The following is a 12610-nucleotide window of genomic DNA, read 5'->3' as shown; positions in this document are numbered from 1 at the left end:
AGGCTACAGCAATCCTGAGGAAGGGACGAGAGTGGAAGACTCAGGCTGGGTTTGAATCTCAGCTCGGCCTTAAACAAGTGACTTAACCTCTCTGAGTAGGACTGGCTTCATGTTTGGGTGACCCTGGGTATCCCAGCCTTGAACTTGGTTCACTGCTCTGCTGTCACCCTCCTGAAATTCTTAATGCTTTTTTTTTTTTTTTAATGTGTAATTGACATATAGCATAGTACTTTCAGGTATACTGTGTAACGATCCCATACTTATTTATATGGCAAAATGATCATAATAAATCTAGTTAACGTGTTACAAAATAGTTACCAAGTGTTCTTCTCTTGATGAGAACTTTTAAGATTTACTCACTTAGCAATTTTCAAAAATGCAATACATCACTACTAACTGTAGTCACCATGCAACATCATATCTCCAAGCTTATTTATTTCCTAACAAAATATGTACCTTTTGACTCCCTTCACCCATTTCACCCAGCCCCCACCTCTAAAACTACCAGTGTGTTCTCTGTGTCTGTGAGCTCTGAGTTTCTTGGTTTTGTTTAGTCTTTAGATTCCACATAGGTGAGCTCATACAGTATTTGTCTTTCTCTGCTTGACTTATTTCACTTAGCGGAATGCCCTCCAGGGCCATCCATGTTGCAAGTGCTGTGATTGCTTTCTTTTTTTGTGGCTGAATAATATTCTGTTGTGTGTGTGTGCATGCGTGTTGTGTGTGTCCATATATACCACATCTTCATCTGTCCACCACTAGACACTCACGTTGTTGGCTGTTGTGATGAATGCTGTAATGAATGTGGGGGTGCCTCTTCTCAAATCCGTGTTTTTGTTTACTTTGGATAAATACCGCAAAGTGAAATTCTTTTTTTTTTTTAAGATTTTATTTATTTATTTGACAGAGAGAGATCACAAGGAGGCAGAGAGGCAGGCAGAGAGAGAGAGGGAAGCAGGCTCCCTGCTGAGCAGAGAGCCCGATGCGGGACTCGATCTCAGAACCCTGAGATCATGACCTGAGCCGAAGGCAGCAGCTTAATCCACTGAGCCACCCAGGCACCCCGCCAAAGTGGAATTCTATGGAAGTTCTCTTTTTCATATTTTGAGGAACCTCCATACATTTTCCATGTGGTTGCAACAGTTTGCGTTCCTCCAACAGTGCACGAGTGTTCCTTTTCTCCACATCCTCACCAGCACTTGTTGTTTCTTAAGGTTTTGATTTTAGCCATTCTGATGAGTGTGAGGTGATATCTCATTGTGGTTTTGATTTGCATTTCCCTGTGATTAGTGATGTGGAGCATTTTTTCATGTGTCTGTTGGCCATCTAATGTCTTGTTCAGGAAAAATATCCAGATCCATCCACTTTTTAATGGGTTTGGTTCTTTTTGCTGTTGAGCTGTAAGAGTTCTTTGTACATTGTGGATATTAGACCCTTATCATATGACTTGCAAATATCTTCTGCCATTCAGTAGGTTGACTTTTTGTTTTGTTGACGGTTTCCTTTGCTGTGCGAAGCTTTTTAGTTTGATGTATTTCCTCTTGTATACTTTTACTTTTATTGCCTTTGTTTTCAGTGTCAAATCCAAAAAAAAAGACACTGCCAAGACTGATGTCAAGATGCTGACTGCCTATGTTTTCTTTCAGGAGTTTTATGGTTTCAGGTCTCACATTTAGGTCTTTAATCCTTTTTGAGTTAGTTCTTGTTATGATGTAACATAGTGGTCCAGTTTCATTCTTTGGCATGTGGCTGTCCAGTTTTCCCAACACCATTATTGAAGAGAGTGTGCTTTTCCAGTTATATATCCTTGGCTCCTTTGTCATAAAGTTATAAATTAATTGGCCATATATGCATGGGTTTATTTCTGGACCTTCCTGTTTTTTGAACAAGGGACCCCACAATTATGCTGCTGGTCCTGTCTCTGAGCCCCAGTTTTTCCAGAATAAGAACAGTAGCAGAAGCATATCTTCTCTAAGAAGTATTGGGCTTTTGGTCATAGACACAGCCCTCATGCATGGCACACAGCAGGTGCCTTCCTGTGAGGGCTGCTGAGGCATGGGGCAGCAAAGTGGAGTTAGGAAGCAGAAACCCCAAACTAAGAATCAGGGCTTCCGTCTGAGCATTGGGGACTGTGTCTGCACAGGATGTGGGGTCCTGGCACCCCACCCCACAGCACAGCTCCTCCCACCCCCTCCAGGGGCCCCAGCTGACTCACACCCTTTTTCTCAGCCTCTGCCTTGCCAGGCAGGTTGGGGCTCCGCCCAAGGGGCAAACACAGATAATGAGCGTTGCCATGACCAGCACTCCAAGGGCTTTGGGCGGATTAGTCAGGATGCATTTGCAGAATGCTTTCTCCCCAGGAAGAAAGGTGCCAGGCAGCCAAGAGCAGCTGCAGCAGCCGCCACAGAAGGCTCAAGACTTCAGGGTCTGGGGGCGCCTGGGTGGCTCAGTGGGTTAAAGCCTCTGCCTTCGGCTCAGGTCATGATCTCGGGGTCCTGGGATCGAGCACCACATCAGGCTCTCTGCTTGGCAGGGAGCCTGCTTCCCCTTTTGCCTCTCTGCCTTCTTGTGATCCCTGTCAAATAAATAAATAAAATCTTAAAAAAAAAAAAAAGATGTTGGGGTGATTTGGGAACACCATGGGCCAGGATTCAGAGGGGTGAGGAACAGCCCCGGGCTAGACTTGACATTCGTTATCTCAGTAAACCTCACAGCTCACCAGCATCCAGGTGTTTCATCCGCATTTTACTTGGGAGGTAGCTGAGACTCAGGGTGCCTAGGGATCTGCCTGGGACCACAAGGCGGTGGGTTTGTCCGGGAACCTGTGTCCTGAGCTCCATCCTCAGTGTGGAGTGGCTCCTCTGTGGTCCTGCGGTGCCTTGGGGCTGAGTCAAGACAAACCCTGGAGCAGGGGGTTATTCTTAGGTGAAAGGTGAGCAGACCCCCTGTGGAGGCTCAGTGGTGGCCTGTTCCTCTCCACAAGCCTCTGGACTTGCTTCCCCTCCTTTCCCCACCAGTCTCTAGTGTCCAGGCAGGTACCAGTGACCGGGAGCAAGGCTGTGTGCCATAGGATGACACGGCCTCACAGAGGGTGAGGTGGAAGGTGCTGGGAGACCCTGCAGGCCTCTGACCCAGACACGGTCATCCGTCCTACCAGCACTATCGAGTGGAGGCTGCCATGTGCCAAGCCCTGTGCTGAGTGCGAGGGAGATGCCAAGTAAGATGAGGCCCCTGCCCTCAGAAGCTCTCAGCCCCTGCCATGGGTGGGGACATGAGCCCAGCCCAGTTGGTCTGTTCTGGAGAAGAGAGCCTGCTTGAGGCAGAGAGCGGGGAAGTCAAGCGCCAGCATTACTAGAGGAGTCTCGGCAGGCCTTGCTTTCAGATTTCTTCTTTTTAAGATTTTATTCATTTATTTGTCAGAGAGAGAGAGAGAGCACAAGTAGGCAGAAGCAGAGGGAGAAGGAAGCTCCCCTCTGAGCAGGAAGCCTGATGCGGGTCTCGATCCCAGGACCCTGGGATCATGACCTGACCAGAAGGCAGATACTCAACCATCTGAACCACCCAGGTGTCCCTCAGATATGTGTCTTCAAGCTCATTCTGAGGCCCCTGTGTGGGTCCAGGTTTGGAGCAGAGAGAGCACATGCAGCCTGGACAAACGTGCAGTGGCCACCTGGGTGAGATCCAGGCTCAGTGTCATCCGTATCCACAGAGCTAGTGATCCCATTTATTAAACCCGCAGCCGTGACAAGAGTCCAGAGGGGAATGCATGAGGTCTGACCTACAGTTGGACCACCGGACCACAGCAGAGGCATCAGGGGTCCCTGGACTAGTCACAGACTTGGTAGGAGTTGGGCTGTTGGTAAAGAAAGAGAGCACTGCGTAATGACCAGGGTCCCAGCCTGGGTGGGCAAGGAAACCATTCACCAGATGGAGGTGGAGGGAGAAACTGAGCTCTGTTGCAGACATGATGCGTCAGAGGTGGCTTTAGGTCCTGCAGGAGTTGTCGTCTCGTTGGCCAGACCAGCCAAGAGCTCAGGAGAGACATCGGGCCTGGCCTAGCTGGTTTTTTTCAACGGCGTGGATGAAGATGGGTCATCCTTGGTTAGCACGGAGCTAGGAGGAAGCTCTGATGCCTGCACTGAACCAAGATTAAGAGTGCTCCAGCACATGCCAGTCCTCCATGGGGTGACCCACCCAACTGTGGTCAGGGCTTGGCGTGCCCTGCCACCGCACCGAAGCCCTGGTGGCTCGTGAGTCCGCAGAGTAGGGCAGTCGCTGTATGCACCGGGAAGACACTGGGCTGCATGAGCGGGTGATCTCGCCAGATCTGGGGAAGGACAGGTCTCCTGAGTCATCCTGGCCTCCCAGGGCAGTAGCGAGGATTAAAGCGTGGTGTGTGCCAAAGCCAAGGTGTGGCGCTTGAAAGGCACAGTGAATGCTAGCTCCCTCCTTTCCCCTCCTCCACCCATTCCGGTTACCTCTGTACCCACAGGAAGGACTTCAGAGAAGAGGCTAAGGACTGGGGAGGGATGGGAAACGGACAGTGGTTTCCCAGAAGAGACTCTCAGGAGGGCTTTTTAAGTATCAGAATGTCTGTCACATAGATGGTGAAGAGCAGGGGGCTTAGCCCTGGGACCTGTGAAGGCAGGACCACCGTCTGCAAGGCTTGATTAAATGAAGATGAGCAGTTTGACCAAGGCATGACACCCTGGGGAGGCTCTGATTGTGTGCCTCAGAGGCAGGGAGTCCTGGCCTGGGTACCCCCTGTGGGGTGGGGCACGTTGAGATCCTACTGAGCACAGACAGACAAGAAGCTGCCCACAGCTGGTTATCCCAGCTGTTCAACAGAGAGGTGGGCCCTCCCTTCCAGGTACACAGGCCGTGGTGAGAGCCCCCAGCAGGAGGAGTGAGCGATGCCTGCCCAGGTATGCGGGCCACAGCCTGGGGCCTCTGGTCCCCTCCCGCACTGGTCTCACCCCTCCTTGGAGTTAGCGGAAGTGTCATGAGCCCTCCAGCCAGGCCACATTAGGATCTGCTCCTCGAGAGCCTCCCCAGTCCCTGGTGGTACAGAGGAAGAAACTGGGGCCCAACAAGGGAATACGGCCTGCTCAAGCTCTCATGGCAGCAGCACACACGGACAAGAACTAGGATCTGGGTTTTTTTGTTTTTGTTTTTTTTTTTATTAAGATTTGCAGTTTCCCTTTTTATAATTTTTTTTTTTATTGAAGTGCAGTTGACTTACAATGTCACATTAGTTTCAGGTGTACAACAGTGATTTTACAAGTCTGTACATTGCGCTGTGCTCACAAGTGTGGCTACCATCTGTCACCATACCACACAGTACCACACATACACACAGTATCATCGACTGGATTCCCCATGCTGTACCCTTCACTCCATAACCAGAAACCCACAGCTCCCACCCCGCTTTGCCTGTTTTCCTATCCCCCAGTTCCTCCCATCTGGCAGCTACCAGTTCTCTGTATGTATGGGTCTGTTGCTGCTTTTTGTTTGTTTATTCCTTTGTTTTCTGGATTCCACCTGCAAGTGAAGTGATATGGCATTTGTCTTTCTCTGATCTAGCATGATACCCTCTGGGTCCCTCCATGTTGCCTCAAATAGCATGATCTCATCCTTTTTTGTGAACAATATTCCAGTGTGTGTGTGTGTGTGTGTGTGTGTGTGTGTGCGCGCGCGCGCGTGCGCATGTGCGTACGTGCGCACGTTTCTGTGTACCACACCTTTATCCATTCATCTACGGATGGATACTCGGGTTGCTCCCATATTTTGGCTATTGTAAATAATGCTGCATTAAACATAGGCGTGCATGTATCTTTTCCAATTAATGTTTTCATTTTCTCTGGGATCAGGTGGTGAAATTGTAAGGTAGCTCTATTTTTCACTTTTTGAAGAACCTTCATACTGTTTTCCACAGTGGCTGCTCTGGTTTGCATTCCCACCAGCAGTGCATGAAGGTTCCTTTTCCTCCACATTCTTGCCAACACCTGTTGTTTCTTGGGTTGTTCATTTTAGCCATTCTGACAGGTGTAAGGTGATATCTCATTGTGGTTTTGATTTACGTTTCCCTGATCATGAATGACATTGAGCATCTTTTCATATGTCTGTTGGCCATCAGGGTGTCTTTGGAATAATATCTGTTCAAGTCCACTGCCCATGATGTTTGGGTGGTTTTTTTGCTGTGGAGGGCTATGAATTTTTATATATTTTGGATATTAACCCTTATCAAAAATAATTTGCAAATATCTCCTCCTATTCAGTAGTTTGCCTTTTCATTCTGTTGATGGTTTCCCTTGCTGTGCCAACACTTTTTAGTTTGGTCTAGTCCCGGTAATTTATTTTTTCCTTTGTTTTTCTTGCCTTAGGAGACATTTTGAGAAAAACATTGCTATAGCTGACATCAGAGAGATTTCTGCCTGTGTTCTCTTCTAGGAATTTATGGTTTTAGGTCTTTCATCCATTTTGAGTTTATTTTTGAGTATGGTGTTATAAGGCGGTCCAGTTTCATTCTTTTGCATGTAGCTGTCCAGTTTTCTGGGGTCTGGGTTTTTCTTCTTCACCCCAGGCCACCTTCTATGAGTAACTTCCTTGGGATGAGTTCTCATGTGTCTGTGGATAGTTAATAGTTCTGCCCATGTATACAAGGACCCCTCAGCCAAGGCCAAAGGATAATCCCAAGGGAAGTGACTAGAACCTCCTGTCTGGCCCAAGAGACCTGGTGCCACCCCCTCCTCTCACTGCTTGCCAGGAGGAGCTACACCAGCCTCCACCTACTTCCCAGGGTGACCTGCAGGGACAGAGAGCATTTACCACATGAATTATGAAGAGCCACAGAGAACTGTATGGCTGTGTGATTTGGAGGGAGCATTGCTGCCTGATCCTGGACCCAGGCCTAGGTCCCTCCCTCAACTCAGGCATTAATGCAAAACACATCTCTTACTGAAGGCATTTTAAGATCAAAAGAGGGCAAAAAAGGTTTTAAGAGCCAGGTCTACATTTGTCACTACGCAGCCTTCCAGGGTCTGTGCTGATTGGCTTTTGCAGGGATGTCAGGTGTGCCAGGGAAGGCAGCCACAGAAAGTATCTGGCCCATTCATTTGCAGACCACCACTCCTGGGAGAATCGCCCAGGGGTGTGGGCTCCCTCAGACTTCTGTAGGAAAGGAAGGACTAGACTCCTGTGTGTTGAGGGCACAGAAGGCTGTGGGCCCGAGTCCACTCGGGAAGTCTGACATTTGTTAGCCTCTTTATCCTCCTTAATGGGTAAGCGAACAGAGGCTTAGAGAAGACCATTTAGCTAAAATGTGGTGGGGCTGAGGTTTGAAATCAGGTCTGGTTCTAGTACCCTTTCAGGACGCTAGGACTCAGGGTAGACCAGTTGCTAAAGAGCAACCCCTGAGCCCAGTCTGACAAGTTGAATCAGTGGAGTCAAGGGTCCTCATTTTGTCACTCTCCAAACCCTACCAGGTTCCTCCTAATTATCACTTGACCTTTATCCCTTCTCTCTGTCTCATCAGGCATCACCACCCGTCCCCACCTCAGAACCTGTCAGCCTCACCTGGGCATGATTTCTGGTCTTCATGCATAAAGTCTGGCACCTTCTGAACTACTCTCCCCACAACCTTGGGAGTGAGTCATGCCTGACCATGTTCAGACTTTCCTGTCATTCTTCACTGACCTTGGAAAAAGGCCAAGCTCCTTGGGATGGTTTTTGGGGTCTCTGGTCATTTGCTTTTCCTCCCATTCTCAGGCCACTTGGAATTTCTCACTTCTTCTTTCTCCCATTCCTTCTTTACTCCTATCAAGAAGATGAACCAACATTTCCTTGAGACTCTTGTTCCTGTGTTCTCTCCTTGGACGGCTTTATACCTTGTCATGCATTATTCATGCAATAATGAATTACTGAGCACTCACTGCTTGCTAGGAACTGTGTAGGTCGGGGGAGGGGGAGGGAAGCGCAGTCCCCAGTCCATCCCCGTACAGGGAGACAGGGTCCTCTGACGGATGAGCCAGCAGGCTATCATGAAGAATCAGCCCCTGCAGCTGGCTGTGTGGGGCCACTAACAAGGGTTTGAGACTTTTGTACCAAGGACAGTGTTTCCAGATACCCTGAGAGCCCCGGGTAGACTCAGAGACTTGGGCCATCCAGGCAGGAAGAGCCCTGAGGAACTATTTCCTTATCCCTCATCTCAGAGATGGGGAAACTGAAGACAGAGAAGGAAAAGGCCCTGCCTATGTCCTGTGTCAAGCTAGATACTTCATGAGGACCTGGGTCGCTGATGCCCAGTGCAGCCCAGCCCTGGGGCAGATCCCCCACTGAGGACTGGGAAGCTGCAGAGAGCTCCAGGAAGACCAGGGCCTCCTTTCGTGGTGATGGATAGGGGTGGGAGTCAGGAGGGAGGGGCACAAACTGGCCACAGCCTGCTCTCAGACTCTCGGCATGCCGCCACACTGCCCTTTCTGTTTCCTCTGTGAAGGTGCTGCAGTGAGAGATGACATGAACAGTTACGTCAGCCAATACTACAACGGGCCCAGCAGTGGTGAGTCTGTCTGGGACCACTCTACACACACCAAACCTCTGTGGCTCCATGTCACATATGGGGATAGCTTGGCCCGGCGTGCCCATCCCTTGGTGCCTGTGGGCCCATAACGGCAGACAGAGTTCAAGGTTCAAATACCTGTAGCTTTGGCTCCCAGCACAGTCCAGTGCCCGGGCTATGGATGTGGAGGTAGGAGTGCTCTGGGATCACTAATGAGGACAGCATGTGGGACCCTCATGTGGAAACGGGGCTGGAATCTAGAAATCTAAGAGACCTCAGTGCCTCTCAACCCACGCCCCTCATGGCATGAGGACGATGGGGTGAGCTTAACAGCAGAGTTGGGCTTGAGAAGCAACAGTTATGGGGTATGTCCTTGCTCAATTTGTTTCATTCATGCTCTGGAAAGAAGTCTCAGTGGTTTCCACTTTGTGGGCAAGGTTGAGTTTTACAAGAATACCCCATTCTCCTTAGCCAATGTCCTGAGTCTCATAATTTGTCTTTGACAGTCCGTGAACCCTCATATACTCCCTTATGAGGCTAGAGTGTTACATTGTGTGATGTATAATACAGTGGATTGTTTTCTTGCCTACAGTGTCATCCCGAAAGAGCTCTTCTCTCCTTCTCTTTCAAAGCTGCATCCAATCTGCTGATATCAGAGACCACCATCTCTAGCTCAGACCCCCAGTGCACTCTCCCCACCACTTTGGGGAAAGACCTTGCCCCCACTACACCCACTGTCATGCAGCCCCTTGGTACTTCCTTAAAAACCTTCTGGAGTGTTGTCTGTCCTCACCCTGCAAGGCTTCCTACAGGGGTGACGCAACCTGCTGAAGCCACAGCTCTGATCATGTCACTCTCGTTTTGGCCCCTTTTAAAACTATGACTCCACCATGAAGCCCAGATTCTAATCCTGTGTCTCAGGCTTTCTGAGTTAGGATAAACTAGGCTATGCTGCAGTGGCAGATAATCCCAACATCTCCGTGGTTTAAATCAACACAGGTCCTTGGCAGATGAGCCAGGGACGCTGCTCCCGGGTTGTCATCTTTCCTCCATCGCCTGGGGCTGGAACAGCTACCCTCTGTTCTAAAACACTGCTCACTGCAGGCAGAGCACAGCTGTTTCGATTGCCACCGCTGATCAATCGCACGGATTCATTGGCCAGCACGTGTCACATGTCCGGAGAACGCGGCAAGAGGAGGGCAGGGCATAACCCTCCCTGGGGCGGGGCAGCAGACACAGGCAGATGGGACGGCAGAGCCAGACCTCCCTACCCTCCACACCCCCCCTCCCTGTAGAGCTTGTGCAAACTCCCTGCCTGCCATTTGGGTCAGAGCCGCCCCCAGCAGGGCCTACAGAGGTGTAGCAGAGGCCCAAGTGTGACCAGCAAACCCTCCTTTGTTGCAGACAGTGGTGTCCCAGAGCCAGCCGTGTGTGTCGTCACCACAGCTGCCATAGACATCCACCAGCCCAATATCTCCTCCGACCTCTTCTCCATCGACATGCCCCTGAAGCTCAGCAGCAATGGCACCTGTGCCAGTGCCACTTCCGAGAGCGTCTCCCGCTCCGCTCGCAGCTCCGTCACCCGGGCCCAGAGCGACAGCAGCCAGACGCTGGGCTCCTCCACAGACTGCAGCACCGCCCGAGAGGAGCCCTCCTCAGAGCCCAGCCCCTCTCCTCGGCCACTGCCCCCACCACCCCAGCAGCAGATGGCAGAGGCCACGGTCCAGGACCTGCTGTCCTCCCTGTCCGAGGACCCCTGCCCATCCCAGAGGGCCTTGGACCCAGCCCCTCTCACCTGGCCCAGCCCTGCGGGCTCGGCCCAGACCAGCCCTGAGCTGGAGCACAGGGTAAGTCTTTTCAACCAGAAGAATCAGGAGGGCTTCACAGTCTTTCAGATCAAGCCTGTCATCCACTTCCAGCCTGCTGCACCCACGCTGGAGGAGAAGTTCAGATCTTTGGAATCCAAAGAGCCAAAGTTGCACAGGGTCCCTGAAGCCTAGAGCCTCCAGGTGGGCAGGGTGGGAGGAGGGCAGAGAGTGATCAGGATGTTCTCGTAGGGCCCCGGAGGCCACCAGGGGCCACATGTTGGGCCCAGGAGCCCACCTGGCCTCCCTCAGGGTGCTGCCTGCCTCCGGGGAGGTGTCACCAGGCCAGGGGGCCACATGCCTCAGACCTCAGAGCCTAGAGCTGGCATCTCCTCCGGCCCTGCTCAGGGGAGGGTGGTGCTCCTGGCTGGGGTCTTTTTAAACCATTTTTACAAAACCAGCCTGTGGCCCAGCTTCAGCAGGGTAGAGCGCAGGGACCAGCCCAGCCTCTTCCGTTGCCTTCGTTCCTGGCGCCCACCCTGGACCCCTGGGAACAGCACTGTGAGCAGGGGCTATTTAGCCCCACCCCCAAGCCGTCTTTTCCCAGAATCCTGGGTGGAGCCGACACAATCACAAAGACCACCATCTGAGCCTATTTCGTCCGCCCTCATTCTTTCATTTGGCATGAGCATTTCGGAGTCTTTTCCAGACAAATCTAGTTTTCACCTCCATAGGACATAAGGGAATGAACCTGGAGAGGGGTGGGAGGGTGACAGCGGGTGGGGACAGCTGTTTTCCAATCTTGGCTTTAATAATAAAAACCAACTGCACTGAGACATCTGGTTGACTGAGGTTTTCCTTTGCAATTGCTGGCCCAGGTAAGAAGCCAGCATGACTCTTCTGGGTTTGGGTTGGCCTGGCCTGATGAAGAGCCACCCAGGGAGGCCCCAGCCCCCTCCCACTGCTTCCAGGTTTCTCCAAAGAAGGACCCGTGGACCCCAGGCGGGAAGCTCTCACACGGCCTGGCCAGGCGACTGCACTGATCTCTCCCCCCACTCTTCACCCCCTTTTATCCCCCCTCCCCACCCCTTCATCTTCCCGAGGAAATAGCTCAGAATTCTGCCTTCCTTGCTGAAACTCCCACACTCAGCTCCCTGAGCCAAGGCTCCATTTCTTGGAGTCTTCAAATTCCACAGGTCCAGGGCTGAGTGCAGTATCTTGCCCAAAGCCCACTCTGCCTTCCAGGTTCCCAGCTGGGGCACCATCATCCACCCAGCCATGGCGTTGGTGTCCTTGACTCCCTCCTCATCCCTCATAAGCAGTCATGAATCCTGGCCATTCTGACCCTCAGAGCACCTGTCTTAGACCCCATTACAGCCTTGCTGAGGCCCAGGTGTAGCCTCTGCCTCCATGTCCCATGAGTAGTTCCTCCCAAGCTGAACCTAATCAGTGTCTCCCTTGCCAGAGAGCCTCCAAGGGGTTCTGTGTTTATAATCCCTATGTTTTCTTTTATATTCACACCAAAGGGTAGACTTCGTTTTAATTTCAAGGGCTCCCACTGTCCCAGCTGAACTCAGAATGGTCACAGCCCCTTAGCTTATTTGTCTCTCTGGCTACCCTCCCAACCTGTTCTTTGTCCCCTCTATCTTCGGGTGCTTCTGTGTCTAGTTAGTCTCTCGCTATAGGTCAGGGTGTCCTCGGGGCTTCTGTGGCCCCTTGCTCATTGAGACAGTACAGTGATCCCATGGCTTGGCCAACAGCATCTGCTTTCCTGCCTGCCTTCCCTTGGTCCTAAAGCAGGGCGCCAGAGCCACTTGGGATAGCTAAATTGGAAGATATTTCCACATGCGGGCAAAGAGCCGCACCTTGATTCACGGGGAGATGAGCAGTTTGCACCCGAGCCTTTAGGGGAGAAACTGGAGGCATTCCGAGTCACCAATGGCGTCATTACAGCTTCCAGTACTGAGCACTGTACTAAGACCTCTTCTCGGGCTCCTTGAATCCTGCCAGCAATCCTGTGAGCAGGTATTTCTAGCCCCCATTTTACAAATGGAAGAACCTGGGGCTAAGAGAGGTTTAAGAGACTTCCCTGGGGTCAGACCCCAACAGGAGAAGCACCGGAACTGGAGCCAAGTCACTATCACCTGATAGTGTGCCAAGCTTTTGGAAGCAAGGTGGTCACCTGATGGGTGTGGAGGGCATTACTTGCTAATCTCTAGGTTTGCTAATCTCTAGGGCGGAAGCCACA

At 51.3% G+C, this 12610-nt stretch overlaps 1 protein-coding gene across 4 annotated transcripts in view; it reads left to right on the top strand.

The window, feature by feature from the left end:
* The window catches only part of TMEM266 (transmembrane protein 266), a 129288-nt gene extending 118106 nt beyond the window's left edge, over positions 1-11182 (top strand). For all 4 annotated transcript variants that reach the window (XM_044231205.1, XM_044231207.1, XM_044231206.1 and 1 more), the window contains 2 exons: positions 8495-8557; positions 9962-11182. In XM_044231205.1, coding sequence (XP_044087140.1) covers positions 8495-8557; positions 9962-10557 — 659 coding nt within the window. In that variant the 3' untranslated portion in view covers positions 10558-11182. The remainder of the gene's footprint in view (positions 1-8494; positions 8558-9961) is intronic.
* The last annotated feature ends 1428 nt before the right edge of the window (positions 11183-12610 follow it).

The sequence above is a fragment of the Neovison vison genome, chromosome 13, assembly GCF_020171115.1.
Source record: "Neovison vison isolate M4711 chromosome 13, ASM_NN_V1, whole genome shotgun sequence".
Classification (NCBI taxonomy): domain Eukaryota; kingdom Metazoa; phylum Chordata; class Mammalia; order Carnivora; family Mustelidae; genus Neogale; species Neogale vison.
The sequence above is the reverse complement of the archived record's forward strand: the minus strand, read 5'-3'. Positions and strand labels throughout refer to the sequence as shown.